The sequence below is a fragment of the Gymnodraco acuticeps genome, unplaced genomic scaffold, assembly GCF_902827175.1.
Source record: "Gymnodraco acuticeps unplaced genomic scaffold, fGymAcu1.1, whole genome shotgun sequence".
NCBI lineage: Eukaryota > Metazoa > Chordata > Actinopteri > Perciformes > Bathydraconidae > Gymnodraco > Gymnodraco acuticeps.
This window is the reverse complement of record NW_022992177.1, coordinates 509,285-527,213: the sequence shown is the minus strand read 5'-3', so window position 1 is coordinate 527,213 and position 17,929 is coordinate 509,285. Positions and strand designations below refer to the sequence as shown.

The window sequence follows — 17,929 nt, the reverse complement described above, 5'->3', positions numbered from 1 at the left end:
AATATCAAATAAATGTCAGTCACCCAAAATTACGTCATTGGTGTTACTGCTACACAAAACGCTTTTATTTTTGAAATAATGTACTGTCTCTGAAGTGCCTCCTGTAACAGATGATTTGAGGCAGTGCAGTGGACAAAGACAACAGGAAAGTCAGATACGTCTTACTTTGTTTGTTAAAGGTGTCATTTTATCTTCAAATGTTACATGCGTCTTTCAAGTCTGTCATTAGTGTTACTCATTGCATAGCCCTAGGGGTGAACATTTTAATGGGAAAATGTATTGTATTGAAGAGTTCAACGATTTTGATATTGACTGAAGCCATATTTGGTCTGACACATTGCAGCCATTTTGTTAAAATGGTAGTGTTTTCTCCAAATTGTCACTGGTGTTACCGTCACTGGTACTCTTCTTCCTGGTAACACGTAACACCAGTGACATTCAAATAAGCTTTGTATAAAGTATACAAATAATAAAAATAACAAAATATTTTAAGCTCTACTTGTTGTGGATTAATCAAGTTAAGAGTTAGTTATTGCTATTTAACAGGTTTTAGATGTTTTTAGAAGGAATATATTCAGCAGATTTGTATCACCCAGATTCCACCTTTTCTGTAGAATGACCCAATTGTTAATGTATGCATTCAGACACTTTTTCTTTCACCAGTTGTATTCACCTTGCAGGTGCAACTATGTGGCTTGTATCCTAGATTATATGTTTAAGTCATGGATGTTTAAAGTTCATATTTGTCTAATATTAGTTTACTTTTCATTAATGAAGTATGACGCTGCGCTTGGCTACACTTGTCCCTGTTTGTGATTGGTCAAATGTTGCTAACCCCGCCCCTTTCACGTGAACACGCTCTCAGCTGGAGAGAAAAACCCTGGCTTGATTTACCGAGTTGATAACCAGCGTCGTAGGACCGCTTAGCGAGAGCGCGTTTGTTAGGGTTAGTTAAGATATCATAACTCAAACGTATCCAGGGTATGTTAAACTGGCTTCGTAGTACAGGGCACAGGTGGCTGCATAGCAGCGCTAATGTCAAAGACACACACATTATACATTATATTTTTCTTTTACCATGGAGTTACAAAAATATTTGGGAAGGCTTAGCCTTCCCTAACCTACAATACCCGCCGCCCCTACACTCCTCTGCGCCGGTCACCTCAGCTGACACCGTAGTGACACATTCAGTGGAGTGCCGTTGCTGTCATTCCCACTAAAATGCCATGTTGGGCTTTCTAAATCCTCGTAAATATTGCTATAGTCAAACTAAGAGATTTATAATCCAAAAATCTACTTTAACTGTTTCAAATGACCTGACTAGGAAGTTGATAGTACACAGGATGCCTTCTATAACGTCCAAAACAATACTCAACAACAAAAAAGTGTCATATGAGTGCTCGAACGTACATGTCCTTCTGGCTTCTTTCATTTCCCTTCAAATAAGAAACACAGTGCTGACATACCTCAACCTGCTCAATGACATTCCTGAGAGAGGAGTGGATGTGATACAGTACAGTATGTTGGTTTCGTTGATCTGAATAGATGTGTTTTACTCCCTTTTTTTTTTAATCAATATCACATTTATGTTAGGAATATTTCATTACTGCACACTGCAATATTTTGGTTATTGCATAAAAAGGGTGAACATTCTAAAAAAGAAGAAAACTGGAAATGTATCTGGATTTGTTGTTTTGATTATCTCACTATCAGTGTACTGTTCTCTTTCCTCCAGCAGAGGGACATTTGTTTTGGGCTGCAGGAGGGGGGAGGAGGGGAGGAGGGGAGGGACACTGTGGGAGGGGCGAGGAAAGCCAGATTGGAAACCATAATGTTGGACAGGTCTAACTAGCTGAGAGTTGCTCCATACACACTTTCACTCCGGTCGATACACGATGAGTAAACAGGACACCGTTATCAGAGCTTTGATGGTAAGTTGGAAACATTGAATGAAATAATGAGTTAAGATTGAGTTATATTTATTTGTAGCTAATGTAGATGGTAAACGTGCTGTTAATATATGAGGACTATTCAATGTAAACAGTATATTGCTTTAATGAATACCATGACAGAATAGACAGTCAGGTAACTCATGTTATGATAATGGTGGTATTGAAGACTTTGTAAGCTATACTTGTACACAACTTTATCATAGTGGCGCGCGCCGGTGGATTTCCTTTTAAGATTTGAAAGCTTGTTAATTATTAGTCCATAGTGAACCTGCAGCTTAGACTCTAGTCATAAAACGGGTTGTCATGCCTACATTTATTCTCATACACTGCTGGTATTAATTCTGGTTTTAGTGCTCAGCTTGTGTACTTAAGTAAAAGTACAAACCAGATAGTTGGAATACTCTTTTACAATTAAATGTCCTGCATCCAAAAACTTGCTTAAGTAAAAGTACTAACATCAAGATATACCAAAAGTAAAAGTACTCATTAATCAGATTGACCCATTTCAGGACAGTATATATCTTGTGTTTTGATCATAGTTATTGATGCATTAGAGTGTTATCAAAGCTGGTAAAGGTAGAGCTAATTGTAATTACTTTGTATGCTGCAGGGTAGTTTGTGAATTTTACTCCAAGTGTAACTAAAGTCTTATTGTTGATTACATTTCATCCCACTACAGAATTGTAGTTGGGTAGAAGTACAACTCCCTCAACATTATGCTTAAATGCAGTACTTGAGTAAATTAACTGAGTGACTTAACATCACTGTTAATCCCACAGAGTTCTGCAGTCTGCTGTGATATGAAGTGATGACGTGCTGAGAGTGTGAAACGGGAAGACTTGGACAACTTCCTTTAAAATGTGATGGATCCTACTCAAAGGCGAAATGGACCAATCCAGAGACAGGACGCTTGTGTCAGTGACCTGCCCATGCCTCTGATTGCTGATGATGATATTTACGAGTATGTTGAAGAAAATCCGTATGAGAGCACCTTGAATGGGCTCATCATACCCCCAACCGAATCCCAGCCCAAACCTCCATGCCCTCCCAGGGGGCAGGGGGCAGGAGGGCCGGGGGATACGGACCGCCCAAACACAAATGGACCTCCCCCAGTCACTCGCCCTCTCCGTCCCCGTCCCCCTCCCCCCAGACCCAGGCTTCCTAGTGCATGTTTGCCAGTCAGACAAGTCCGTGCACCACCCCCTCCTGTCCCCCAAAGGATAAACGTACCCCTCGGCAAAACCAAAAAGCCGAGCTGTGTTGAATACACTGCCCCCCCTCAAAAGCTGAATCGTTCCAGGACGGAAATAGACAATCATGTGAGTATCTCTCAAATACAAAATGTGTGATTGAATGAAATGACCCACATTTAAATTGAAAGGATCAAAGATGAGGCCTAAGAGTGCAATTTGTCTTTTTTTCACATCAGGATCCATGGGCCATCAAAGTAACGGACACCCCAGAAGGCAGCACCAAGACCCTGGCTTCTTTTAGTGCAGCAACTTCCAAGTGAGAGAGTGCATGACAAGTAGTTCCTACATTTTTACAGTAGTTTACTTTTTGGTATGTAAATGGGAAAAAAAGTAGACGGTAATTGAATTTGAAAAGTTTTGTTTAAAATGACACACAGACACAAATACATATACTTATGCTTGTATTTGTGTAATCTGAAATTGTAGTTGCTTAAAAAGATTGTCATGCTTTTAAAAAAAATGTCTATGCGACATATTCAAAGAAATATATAAATGTGATTCCTGCTTTTGTTCCTTGAACTCACTGTCATATCTGTACATTCAGTCCAGCTAATATGAGCCATATTCTTAAAGTACAGAACATATTTGTCTTCACACTTCAAGTCATTCCTGTTTTTCTTTTTATAACCCTCTTTGGCAGACTGATGTCACGGTACAGGCACACAGACAGCGTTCATAACTCAGGGTTGGTCTGGAGTCGCGTGCTGCAGATCCACCCGGCGCTGCTGCAACAGGTGGAGGTGACGGTCAGCGTGGCCACTGAGTGGGGAATCCACCAGCTGCCCGTGCCCACCAAAGGTATTTTAAACCAACTTAGGAGAACGGATACTAACAATACATACAATAATAGTATTGACATCAGGACAGCAGAAAGCCTACACATCTTCCGGCGCAGACTGAAAACTCATCTCTTTCGACTCCACTTCGAGCAATAAAATGACTAACAAAGCACTTATATACTAATACAGGACTGGCTTAGCTAAAGCCAGTTGAGTAGCACTTGAAATGTTTTGGCTCTATGAAACCTGATGTACTTATATGATTCTGTTTTCTTCAAGTTTGTATCTTCTTGTTCGAATGCACTTATTGTAAGTCGCTTTGGATAAAAGCGTCAGCTAAATGCAATGTAATGTAGTAGTTTGTACCCATAGAAAATTAAGAGATTTCCATTTTGTTTCCATTTAGAAGGCTTTCTTTCATTTGATGATAACACATGTAAATAATAGGGTCAATCATACAGTAGTACTGTACAATTAGGTTGTTTAAAGTTTTTCATCTTTGTTTGTATTGGTGGACTCAGATCATTTTACTTAAATTAGTAGCAAAACTACAATGTAAAAGTACTCATAACCTGCTAAATGTTCTTAAAGTATCAAAAGTAAAAGTATCCATGATGGAAAATGAGCTATTTCGGAATGGGTCCTGAAACACTTATTTTTAAGATCAGGAAATTGAAATAAAGGGGGCTGCCCTGTTCCTATTATTACAGGGGGACAACATATTTTGCACAAGGCGCAGGTCTAATCAGCCACACTGTTAAAATCCACTGTTTGCAGTTGCAGGTCCTTTAATAAATAATAAAGAATCATATTTAAAAAATGTATCATATGGTTTGTATGTACAAATCTAAGTAATTAAAGGTGTCATATATATATATATATATATATATATATATAGTTGGGTCAAACTATAAAGATGCAGAATACGGAAATGCTCCAGGCTTTCTATTCACTACAGCATCCGTCAGTGCAGATGTTGGCAGGGTGTGTGGACTCTGAACTCTGATCTTTTATCCAGTGAACAGGACAGTGAAGAGTCTGATTGATGAAATCTTCCAGCTGCTGGACCTCACTCCCAGCACCAATGGGCAGCATTATTTAAAACTGTGTGACTCTGATGAGTATCTCCACAAGTAAGTCCCCAATACAGAAATAAACATTTATGAGCTGTGATCTTATAGTACTGGACTTTATCAAGTCTGGGAATGTGGGCATACTCTTATTTTGCTAAGTTCTTGAATTGAGCCTATAGACACTTAACAAAAGACACAATATAACTGAGGCATAACTGCAGACTACAAGAGATGTATAATGGTAAAGCCTGTCCTGGGAAATGTATGACTAAAAAAACACAATACATTTCCCGAAACTACTGAATATGTGTACTGTATCTTTAACAAAATGACATACATTAATTCGATCTTGTTTCACTAACTAATGTACTATATTTTAGCTTCGGTTCACTGAGCCCACCTGGTGTAGCCCGCCTCCCACTTATAAAGCCTCTGCTATAGTCTATGATGTTTAATTAAAACCTTGTCTGTTTTCACATCCATTGTTTTCATTTGGTGATCTTGCCCTTAGTGAGGAACTGCTGGGTATGCACGAGTCTATTCAGATCTACTCCAAGCTTCAACTAGAAGTGCCCCTGCGACTGCTCCACGTGAACAACCTGAGGCACCGCCTGTGCAGGGATGTGAGTCAGTTCAAACCTACATTATAGATCATTTACCAGAAAGGGCTGGCCTGTCTTCAGTCTTGAAATGCTGCCTTCATAAACACCTGTGCCTGGCAGCCGGCCAGCTTTATCATCAGGGCTATTGGAGGTCATAAAAACCTCCACCCTGAATTCTTGACTTTGTTCTGTTTACACATCATGTCATGGCTGCTGGCACTTAGCAACAAGAGAGAAATGGAGGAAAGGTGAACCTGATTTTCCTAAGATTCATAGTCATAACAATAACCTTTTCAGTGCCCCATGCGTTATGTGAATAATGTGATATTATAGTAGTTCAAAACACACAATCACTCCAAGCAGTCAGTATTTCCACCTGTTTTTTCTCACAGGAGGAGGACGACGCAGCACCATGCCAGCTGTACGAGCTGCTACGCCCCGGCTGTGTCTTCAACACCTGCAAGTATGTTACATCCCACATCAACTTTGCAAAATGGATTCAATAACAATGACTACTATTCAGTGGGTCATGTGTCAACCAGTGTCTGTTTGCAGGAAACATAAGGAAAGGTAGCTTTGCTTCATGGTTTCCTACCTCTGTGCGTTTAACCTTTCCTTCTCTCTCAGGTTGAGCCTACAGCATGTGCTCATTAGCTACAACAGAGAGGTGTCAGAGCTAATGAGGCTAAAGGTAACCAGTGGGATATTTGTAGTACTTTTTTTTAACTGCATACTGTCACTACATGAGTAACCACCTCAAGATCATTCAGTTATATCATTAGGACTGTTGAATCCTGATCTGACTTTCTGATGTTTCCTCTAACTTGGGTCTGATCTCATGGTTTCTGCAGTCTGGGATGAACGTTAATGTGCTTGTGGACCGCGTTCGCACCATTAGCAATCTGCTGGGCGGGCTCACGTGTCCGGAGCTGGAGGACGCCATTGGCAGGCTCAACAGAATCAATCCCATACCTCTGGTAGGATATCACACACATTTGTAAAACTGTTGCTGCTTTAAGCATTGCTTTCATTTTTATAGAATACTTTTTTGTTTGTATTGTACTGTGTTATAACAATTTACAATACCATGCCTCTGAAATATTGTGATTGGATAGAAAATACCTCCTAATGTCTCTGATCAACAACACAAAGCTGTGTTTCTTTATATGTTTTACAGAGTCATGATGAGATGTCTGAATGTGAAACTGGTGAGTAGCTGTTCATCAACTATAATACTTTTTTTGGGTGTGTGTCTTTGTGTGTGAATGCTTACATGCTCACCTTGTGAGTCAGTGTGTGTGCACATATTTCAGTGACATTCATTGCAAATACGCAAGATGCAATAATTAATCTTGAAATATGTGTAGTGTAGATTAATATAAAATGGGAGTATAGTACGGAGACTTAATTAAAGTGTTACCTGTTTGGTATATTCACATGTGATTATCCAAACTAATGTGTGTTTTTTGTGTTCCAGCTATGATCATGCTGCACCGGGCGCTGCTTAAAGTGCTGCAGATCTTTTTTGACAACTTCCATTCAGACTTCAGAGGTCAGGAGGTAACCAGAAACGTCCAAATGCTTGACGTTGAGAAGAACCAAGAAATCATCCAGTTTAATATCTCCGCTCTCTACAAACTGCAACCCGCCTGGTTGACCAAGTATGTTTATTTATAGCCACACACTTGCACACACATATTTTAACACATGCAGGTAAACAAATATTGAAAAAGATATGCTCACAGACACAAATGTTGACCACACCACTGACAACAAACAATGGGTTCATTACTTTTTCTGTCTTTTTGTTATTTTTAGTTATGAGAGCTTCTCTGTTTCCTGTGAGTTGACGTACGGTGGAACAAAGATCTGTGACACAGGCATTTCAGAAAATATCAGCACCGCTTTGTCTTACGGTCACAAGATCCACTGTGACCGCATGTAAGGACAACATCTCCTGGAGTCTCGTACCAATAATGTCATGTCATCACATTCAACGTCCTCCTTCCTTGTTCACTCAATAACACAGTCATGAATACGTGAAGTCGTAAAGCAGAATCTCACTGTCCCTTCTTTAAGTGACTATCTTTAATACATGTGACTTATAATAATACATTGTTTTAAAAAGAGCATGAAAATAAATCACATCATTTTTTGACTGTATGTTTTTGATTCTAGGATGGTGTTTCCTGTTCCAGTAAAAGAGCTGCCGTATGAGAGCATGATGACGTTTCGCCTTAAGGGCTCCAAGCGAGGCAAGACCCCCGAGCTGTTGGGCTGGGCTGTACTGCCTCTGTTCAGCAACAGGTAGGACGTCTACATCATTAACCCCATATCAAAATCAACAAAGTCATTGTATTCAGTTTGGAAAGTGGTTAATAATTCATCAATCAAATTTGACTAAATGCTAAACCTGTTAAATGTATGATCAGCTTGCATGCTGAATGTATCCCAAATGTCTATATGTGATACCTATTGTGAGAAACAAGTCGTTCCGTGTATGCTTGGAGGAACAACCAAATATCTCTGTGCCCCTCTAAACTACTGCAAAGCGCAACTTGTAAAATGGGGCTCTTTTTAACAGTGTGAGGTGTTAAGAAAGAGACAAGCACCAAAATTGCAGTCAAATAGTCAATAGAGACAATTCCTTGTTTTTTCTTCTCTATTTATTTGTTCCCATATATTATAAACATACTTCTTTATAAAGAAGAGCATGGCACACGCCACCTTGGATACTAAAAACTAAAGATAATATTGTGTTTCCTGCCTTAAGAATTGGCAGTCAATAAAAGCTTGTAGTGTTTTTGTTTCTCTTGTTCACTTCGTGCATTTATTCAATGTTTGAGGGCTAATTTGTTCTTGCATATCAATACATTATACCCCTAATTTAAATGAACAGATAAGTCAAGGTTATTACTTCCTCTTATATTTCATTTTCTTGTACAGTGCTTCATGTGCATTTAATAAACTGTATTCCTGAGATGTAGGCACAACGCTATAATATAATTGACTATGTGTGACGTGCAGTGTGTGTGCCCTGTGTCCAGGACCCTTGTAATGGGGACCGTTCTGCTCAGTATGTCCACACTGGGCGAGCTGCTCGCCCCCCCCTCCCCCGCCCTGTTTGACAGCCACAGACAAGCCAACGAGGTTATTCTGCAGGTTAGTAACTCGGGACAACTCTGCCCCCTGTTGACCAACACATGACACATTACCCGATTGATCATCCATCCTTCCATCTTTCCCCAGCTCGAGTTTCACGATCAGTTTGAGTGGACGTATCAGAGGCCCATCGCCCTCCCCGGGTCGATCCTTTTCACTCAGCCTTGTGAGGACTTGCAAAAGAAAATGCTGGAAGTCTCTAAGAAGCACTGCCTCTGCTTGTGAGTATAAGGAAACAACACACATTATATTATGAACTACTGTATGTATGTGCAGTTTCATATGTTTGTACATAAGTTATTTTGAAGGGAGATTCCCATCCCCTTGTTTTCTCTGTCTGTCTGTATCCTTTAACATATTTCTGAAATTGTCTCTCCTTACCCAGTCTAACAAAAAATGAGACGGCTTTCCTCTGGAGTAAGCGTCACTGCAGTGACAAGGCAAGTACTTTCCTCCACCTGCTGCTGGGGGGGGCCCCCCGGTGGCAGCCTGAAGACCTGACAGAGATCTATACTATTGTAGAGAACTGGCCCCTGCATCTACCTGAGGAGGCCCTCTACCTGCTCAGTGACAGGTGGGTTTACAGGCAGAAACATTAACACAGTCAATATGAAAAGCTGTAAACTAAGACACAGTATGTTTATATAAAAATATAATTTTCCATATTTATTTAATTCTAATATGGTGCAACTGTCACGAAACTTAAGTCTTTTGTTTGATTTTAATTGATTGATTAAAGACTTGAATTGGAATTCAGATATCTGCATCTTGTAAGGAAAGATCCAAAATACTAGAATTACAAATTAAACCATTTCCAATTTCATATATCAACCCTTACACCTCATAAATATGCAAAGAAAGAAAGAAAGAACACTTTTAATTACGGGGCTAAAGACAATCATAGGTTATACTCTTACAAAATCTGTGTTTTATTATTATTTTTTAATAATTATATTAAGAAATATCCTTCAAAGAATTAAGATGGCTGCGAGCAAAGGGTGAAAATAGATAGAAGAAGAATTGGGAGGGATGAAACCCTCTTTAATGGTCACACATGCAGAGCACACATTGAAATGTGTTCTCTGCATTTAACCCAGCCTAGTACCAGGAGTCTAGTACTAGGAGCAGTGGGCAGCTAGTGGGCAGCTAGTGGGCAGCTAGTGGGCAGCTAGTGGGCAGCTAGTGTACAGCGCCCGGGGAGCAATGGGAGTGAGGGGGGAAGGGAGGTGTCCGGTGCCTTGCTCAAGGGCATCATGGCAGGGCAGGAGGCGAACTGGGACCCCTCCAAGTAGCAGTCCACACTCCATATTTTAGGTCTGGTCGGGGACTTGAACCGGCGAGCCTACAGCTCCCAGTCCAAGCCCCTACTGACTGAGCCACTGCCGGAGATGATCAGTTTTGCAAGCAGGTAGAGCATATCTACAGGAAAAAACTCTGCACTGCAACACACTGTGATGCACATTGTTATTTCCACAAAGATAACTCAGATCCCACCTGAGTTTCCCCCTGGCTGTTTCTGTCCTTCACTGACAGGCTGTGGAACAGAATAAGTTAAAAAAAAGTTTGAAAGACTCTCGATACTGGATTGCTACAAAAAAAAAGAAATCTGAAGGACAAAACCGACGAAACAGGAGTTTATTTTTGGTGAAGTTGCACTCTTTTCTTGTCACACTCGGCTGTCATCTTTACGTTTATATAGCATCAAACATAGTTATTATAAAAACTTACAACACTCATATCCTGTTCTGTTCTCTACGATCTTTAATTACTGTTGTTTGTCTCAATATGTCTTTTCAGTTTTCATGATCAGACTGTGCGGAGGGCAGCAGTTCAGTACTTTGAACAGATACCAGATGGAGAGCTAGAGGAGTTTCTGCCACAGTTGGTCCAGGTAACACCAGCACACACCCATAACTACTACTGTACACACCGAGTGACACAGTATAATTTAGCATGCTTCACATTCATCTCCTTACTTACCAGCAGTTTTTAAATATGAGAAAAAGGGGCACACGGCATAGCTGCCTCAGTGTTTGAAGTTAGTCTGATCAGTCCTCCTGTCCTGCAGGCTCTGAAGAGTGAGTGGGAGTTGGATGGACCCCTGGTCATGCTGCTGTTGGAGAGATCGCTGAAGAACATGCGGATTGCCCAGCAACTCTACTGGTGAGTCAGACATCAAACTGAGAGGCTGTAGACTTGGATTATTACTTAAAGTGCCCTTTCATAATGGAAATAAAAAATCTGGTTTTGCAAATAAAGTTTGGTATCTTTGAGAATCACCAGTAATGCTGTAAAAGGGGGTGAACATGAGGTAAAAATGCATGAATATCTTTGATTTCGCTGAATGTTTTGATGCACAATTCAAGATTCAAAGGCTTTATTGTCACACTAGCTACAGTGTAGATATGGCACTGAACAACTTTAGTCCCAAGCTCCTCCAACAAGGAAACAAAATAAGTACTACATGTCAGAAAAATAAATAATACAATAAGCTACATAATGCAGAAAATGTTGAGTGACACTGAAGTCAACATGCCGTTGTGTACTTGGGCAAGACACTTCACCTTAAATAGCTACTGTGGGGATTTGCCACAGTATTCAATGTATTACATGTCGAATACATGTAATATGTAATGTGAAGCGCTAAAGTATTATTGTTATTATGAATATCTTCCACTGCTGTATGTTCAGTCCAGTGCTGTAAAGTTATCAACATTTTACGTGCTGGCAGGCTGCTGGAGGATGCCCACACTGACCCGTTCTTCCAGAGCTGGTTCAGTAAGGTGCAAGCGGCACTGCGACAGGGCTGCGGCCGCGCTGTGAGGCAGGAGCTGGAGCAGGAGACCCGCCTGGTGTCTGTTCTGGTGCAGGTCGCTGAGAGGGTCCGCACGGCCGATAAGGCTCGACGGAAGGTGTGTTAACAGATTTATCATCTACAGATTTATCAATAACTCACTCAGTGCCTTGTAAGCCTCCACCGTTATTACTAACTCCACGAATCCTGCTTATACATGTGATGCTTTTCTTTGCAGTATGTTTTAAACCACGAGAAGGCAAAGATTAATGACTTCTTCAAAGATGGAATCAGCTGTTGTCTGCCACTGGATCCTGCAGTCCATTTAAAGGGCTTGAACGTGGATGTAAGAATGTTACACAGTACACTACACCTCTTATATTATCTAATATGCACCCAGCTGTGAACCATACCGCAATGTTTACTTCTCCCATATGTTACTTATAGGCCTGTACGTTCTTCAACTCCAATGCTGCTCCTCTGGGGATCTCCTTCATCTGCTCTGACCCTCTGGCTAAGAACATCAGTGTTATCTGCAAGGTTGGTAATAATAAGCTGCTCTATAGATCCTCACTAATGCAAGAATACTTTAATATTCATATCTGGAATTTCTCCTATTTTCTTCTTTGATGTTTGCTTGTACACATTTCCCCTAGTCAGATTACAGAACTGGACAAACTAAAAGTGTGTTCAGCTTCATCTTAAGCTTAATAAACTCCCAGAAAGTTGCCATATCAAGCTATTCTCCGTTTGTAGGAAGGGTTCATTACCAATTAGAGACCTTTCAGTTTCAGTAGTCACACTAGAGGAACACTTTGTTATTTTTTTAAGCAATAGAAAATATGAAATGTCTGGCTGCCAACATCATGTTATAAAAGCAGAGGGATACAGTGACAGAAAGAGGGAATGGTTTGAGAGGAAGCTAGAGGACAACATATAAAGCACCTTGCATAAACAGGACACTTGTGACATGACACCTAGGCTGGGTGATAAAGCAACCTTTCAACAGTTTCCTTCTTTCTGTTAATGCGTTGTTCAGACAGGAGATAACCTGCGTCAGGACATGCTGGTGCTCCAGATCGTCCGTGTGATGGACAGAGTTTGGCTGGAGGAGGGTCTGGACCTGAGAATGATCACATACAGGTGTCTTTCTACTGGCAGAGCTCAGGGTCAGTTTTTCAATGCATGCATATGTCCCTTGTCTTCAATCTCTTAGTCTGTCAATTCATGTTCACTAATACTCGTTGTCAGGCCTGGTGGAACTGGTTCCAAACGCAGTGACCCTCGGGAAGATTCAGCAGGAGTTTGGTCTGGGGGGCACCCTTCGAGAAGACACTCTGGAGAAATGGTTCCACGTGTGGAACAAAACTAAAGAAGACTATGAAAAGGTCAAGACCACTCCAAAATGATTTTGTCATTATGATTAGGTGCACATTTGAATATTTATGTTTCCTTTAATACATGTTTTGTAACTTATGTAACACCCTCCCACTGTGCATGTGCAGGCTGTGTTAAACTTCATCCACTCGTGTGCAGGGTGGTGTGTGGCCACCTTCATCCTGGGGATCTGTGACCGCCACAATGACAACATCATGTTGAGACACAGTGGACACATGTTTCACATCGACTTTGGAAAGATAATGGGCAACGCACAGAAGTTTGTGAACGTTAAAAGGCAAGTCAATAGAGAAGCAGCATTCTGAAAGAGAAAATACTGTTTGACCAGCAATGGGAGACAGAAAAGTATGGAATCATAGAAAATATCTCTTTTGAAATGATAGGGACCGATCACCATTCATCTTCACATCTGAGATGCAGCACTTCATCACAGGCGGGGGGCTGAAGCCTCAGCGCTTGCATCGCTTTGTGGAGCTCTGCTGTGAAGCCTATAACATAATCAGAAAACGCTCGGCACTCATACTCAGCTTGTTGGAGCTGGTAAGACCTTTCATCATCACAGTAACAACATCCAAGCCATATCTGAGAATAAATAACACAACATAAAACACCTTCTCAATCATGGTGTGTTTTGAAGATGCTAACTGCAGGGATGCCAGAACTGAAGGACTGGAACGACCTGCAGTATGTCCAGAACAACCTCAGACCTCATGACACGGACCTGGAGGCCACATCCTACTTCACAAAGTAATTTAATGCAGCACAAGCAAACATCTGGCCTCTCTCTTACTTATATCTGCCACTGTATTCATCTGATTCTTTTAGTAATGGTTTGTATCTATCCTGATGTAGGAAGATTAAGGAAAGCATGGGCTGTGTTGCAGTCAAGTTCAACTTTTTCACACACACCATGGCTAAAGGGAAGAAACAAGAGCTAAGGACCCGGCACAGCGTCCCCGCTCCCAGCACCAACATCCAAGAAGCTGTCATCGAGGGTTACAGAGTCAAGGGAAGAGATGTGGTGAGGCTGCATGTTTCTCTTCGTGCTGTGGTTATTCAAACCAAAATCCTGGGCATTTTCATAACGAAATGCCCAGGAGAAGTTGAGCCTATTGCACCACAAACCAGGGGAGCTGATGAAACACCTGGAACACACTGCAGGTTCACATATATTTGTTTAAAGAGGACAACCCCTGGCACTCATCTGACTGTGTGTGTTTGTGTTGGGACAGCAGTGCTGTGTTTGAAAAGTATTTATCTTACTTCCCAGAGTGAGGTAATGAGTGTTACTGATGTGTGTTGGCATTTTATTGCACTTTGATCAGATTGCGCTTCCTGATGTCAGGTTGTACTGTTTGGTGGCAGAGATGGAGCAACTTGTCAGTTAATCAGAGTCACAGGTATCATGCACTCAGGTTTCTACTTGCTGGTGTAACTAATGGTTTCCCAGTTGATCATGCCTAATTTGAACTGCTTGGAAGTGTTACTGCTTGTTTTGTTACCAGAGTATACGCATACACATCAATCATTTCCCACAATATGTTTAAGTTCGACTCCAGCAGAAATGCAACACAAAACATAGTTACTTCTTTCAAGAGGACATATTCTGCCCGGTCTGCTCTGATTGGTTAGCTGGCCGTCTCTGTTGTGACCTTTTTAATAGTAGCACCCCTTGAGACTTGAGGGTAGTTTTCAAAATTGGTATATTTTTTCAAGTCCAAAAACACATTTTTAAATATATCTGGGTTATCAGGCTGTTCACTTGTATGTATCTCATATTCTTAGCTATAGAACAACTGATAATAAAATAAACTGTAATAATGGAGTGCTTCTTACGGGTCGATGATGGGAACATTTCCCTCAAGCTACCTTTTCAAAGAGATTTTGAGCGTGTACGTGTGCAACAGCATCTCTAATATCCCCCTTTTGTTTTGTTTCATTTGCAGGTCTATGCGCTGAGAGTAAACATTCATGATGGTTATCTGAACAGTAACATGACATTTGGCCAGTTTGAGCTCATCCATAAGCAGCTACAGAAACACTTCATTGAATCCATGCTGCCTCAGTGAGTAAAGAAAGAAAATACACATTGAGGTCTCATGGCTATTCATTTGAAAGCACTGTTTTTTTTCTCCTTCAGTTTTTTGAAGCATGTGTTCTTCCTTACAGGTTTCCTAGATGGTTTAATATGTCATTCACCCCGGCAAGGAGGATGTCGCAGCTGAATAAATACCTGAAGCAGCTTTTTGAGGGACCCTGCAGGGGGGTAAGTTCCTCTCCTCACTGGTTGATAATGTGATCTCTTGTTATAACTGGCTCTAACTTGCAAACCTGCCTCGCTCTGTTACTTGCAGAATGAATTTGTGTGCAGCTTGTTCCTGGATGGCCCCAACCCAAACCAACAAAGTGCAGTTACAGGTATGAGGGTCGATTGTTATGCCATATGTTGAGGAATATCTTGAGGATATACAGTAAATGACATGGTATGCTGTAACTCACTGGCACTGATGGACTGATCTATTGCAGGAGCCCATCCTCAGATCCAGCTGAAGATCTCTTACTCTAAGAACTGCAAGCTCTCGGTCTTGGTAAAACACCTGAAGAACATTGTGAGTTTCCTTTACTGTTGGTAGTGCATTGTTTGTATCATTTGACAAGAGGGGAAAATATATGGTAAATGTTTTTTCTCTTGTAAATACTTTACGGTGTGTGCTCAAGTGAAGGCCCTCCCTTTTCTCTTTTCAACAGAAGCTGGCAAACGGCTCCAACCCTGACGCCTACGTGGTTACATGTCTGAGACCGGACCCACAGCAGAGCAGCACGAAGAAGACAAAGGTGGTCCGCAATAATGACAATCCCACCTTCAATGAACTGGTACACAACAGCTTCCATCCTCTCTCTCTATCCATGATATCCCAACTATCCTTTGATTTAAAAGATGTAATCCTTTTATTATTATTGTTTTTATAATCAGCCTGTATTGTCTAATACTTAACCCTATATAATTCTCAGACATAAACTGATACTTGTCTTTTGCTTTTAGCAAGTTTTCAAACTGTGCACAACACCCTCTATCCTTAGACCTTTCATAGGGCTTAAATACAAACTTGCTAAAGAACATCCTGTCCCTATTATATATTGAGATGAAGTGCTTTTACTCAGTGTTTTAAACAATTCAACAAAGTTAGAGTGAATGTGTTGTGTGTTCAACTCTGTGGACTCTGACCAGGAGCTTTTCACACACTTTCAAAAATATTAAAAATAAATGTTATCCTCAAATTAGTGTTTTTTGTGAATAGAGTTGTCTATTAACTAAATATCTACCTCTTATTCACAGATAGAGTACCATGATGTCCAACTGCTGGATGGGATGGTGCTGGAAGTGACAGTGAAGAGCAAGAAGACTTTTGTGGGTGCATCCAACATCAGACTGGAGGAGAAGCTGCTTGACCAGGAGACTTGGTATACCCTGGGGAACAGTGCAATCTGACCTCAGAGCTGCACAGTGTGTCCGCGTCCAGCAGAGGGCGCCACCACACTGAGGGGGAGGATCCACCCACAGATTTCTCAGACTAGACTACAGAGGAATTACGCACTCTCATGTGTACAGATCATGGATGTATAATAAGAACGTACAGATGTATCAGATGCAACGTAACCTCACTGATGAAGTGGATGGGGTGTTTTAATGACGTTACAAAACTGAGTGACTCAGGGAAGGAGACCGTTTACTGCATGAAGCATCTTTACCTTGTGTGTTTATTTTTAAATGTCAAACAAATGAAGGAGATGTTCTAACTACTCAATTTTTCGGATGTGGCCTCGGTGACAGATGAAGGGAAGGAACTATTTTTATTATTCTACTTGCATGCACTTTTACTTCAAACTGTAAAACCGTCCTTGTGTGTTTGGTCGTGACTGTCACGACCAATCTTCCCTGCCAGATGAAAGATGTGCTGTTAGCGGCTGCCTGTGTGATACCTGCTCAGACTGAGTGTGTCCCTTTGGGCTGTGTCAACTGGATGTCCTTGACCAGGGGAATGGGAGGCAGGAGGGTGAGGGGGCAGGGAGATGGGTGAGGAAAGTGTGAGCAGGATGACAACAACTCTGCGTATCCGGCCTGAGGGGCTTAACACTCCCCACATCACTCAATTATTTGTCTTTCCATGAGTGGCATTCAAACATAATTATGCAAATGAATAACCTTGCATGCCCACTCAAATGCTCCTGGAGAAGCACCCCCACACGCACACGCACACTCTTTCCAGGCAGGTCTTCGTGTTATCGTAATGCCATCCTCCTTTTGACAGACGTACTGACCCGCACTCCTTTGCCTCATTCATACGATTTAGCGATGAACAAGGATAGAAAAAAGGCCTCCGCACTGGATTTGATTCAATAATGTATACCTCTGTGAATGCTATTTATATTATTTCCTGCTGAGACTCTCATGGGGGAGTAAGCTTGAAAGAAAACTCTGCCTGCTACTCTTTCATAGTAGTGCTCATAAACTATTGATGTATCCTGGCATCACTTATCAATTTCAGACCTAATGGAGGAATAACATCTATTGTTTTGGAATAGATGATTAATCCCCCAAACAACTGTGCTTCGTGGTTCTTCTTATGTGTGATCAACTCTACCACAATAGTTGCACTTGCATCCATTATTAATTATATGATGATAAGAATCTAATATCCCACTCCAGGGATTTCTTCAATACTTGAGTGGTGCCAGCAGAGATATATCCTTCGTTAGTGTCTTTTATGCACTGCTGAAACCTTCTGCTTCCTTTCACTGCAGCAGAGAAGGCAGTGCACGTCTATTTTCTGACAATAAAACTGGTATTTGTATCTGAGAAATGTTGCTTTCGATTTATTTGTATAGTTTTTGTTGTTGTTGCTGCATCAGCCACG

The 17,929-nt window shown here is 41.1% G+C and overlaps 1 protein-coding gene across 2 annotated transcripts; it reads left to right on the top strand.

Moving 5' to 3' along the window:
• The first annotated feature begins 1,804 nt into the window (after positions 1–1,804).
• On the top strand, positions 1,805–17,871 carry pik3c2g (phosphatidylinositol-4-phosphate 3-kinase catalytic subunit type 2 gamma). 2 transcript variants are annotated; one of them, XM_034204969.1, is made up of 33 exons: positions 1,805–1,931; positions 2,732–3,271; positions 3,382–3,461; positions 3,846–4,003; positions 5,003–5,117; positions 5,569–5,680; positions 6,052–6,122; positions 6,287–6,350; positions 6,511–6,636; positions 6,837–6,867; positions 7,137–7,320; positions 7,478–7,600; positions 7,838–7,966; positions 8,707–8,821; positions 8,909–9,042; positions 9,207–9,395; positions 10,619–10,712; positions 10,890–10,984; positions 11,553–11,733; positions 11,854–11,961; positions 12,063–12,155; positions 12,655–12,784; positions 12,867–13,003; positions 13,121–13,290; positions 13,397–13,553; positions 13,651–13,760; positions 13,866–14,034; positions 14,960–15,078; positions 15,183–15,279; positions 15,368–15,431; positions 15,540–15,622; positions 15,762–15,848; positions 16,351–17,871. In XM_034204969.1, the coding sequence occupies exons 2-33, from the start codon at positions 2,816–2,818 to the stop codon at positions 16,501–16,503; spliced, it is 4,134 nt and encodes a 1,377-aa protein (XP_034060860.1). In that variant the 5' UTR covers positions 1,805–1,931; positions 2,732–2,815; the 3' UTR covers positions 16,504–17,871. The 2 variants fall into 2 exon arrangements, with proteins under 2 accessions (XP_034060860.1, XP_034060859.1); XM_034204968.1 differs by having other exon boundaries at positions 15,762–15,887.
• The last annotated feature ends 58 nt before the right edge of the window (positions 17,872–17,929 follow it).

Coding starts and splice junctions, on each gene's coding strand:
- pik3c2g (XM_034204968.1), top strand. CDS start 2,816: ATGGATCCTACTCAAAGGCGAAATGGACCAATCCAGAGACAGGACGCT. Junction 7,967..8,706: donor CTGCCTCTGTTCAGCAACAG/GTAGGACGTCTA, acceptor CCCTGTGTCCAG/GACCCTTGTAATGGGGACCG. Junction 13,554..13,650: donor TACTCAGCTTGTTGGAGCTG/GTAAGACCTTTC, acceptor TGTGTTTTGAAG/ATGCTAACTGCAGGGATGCC.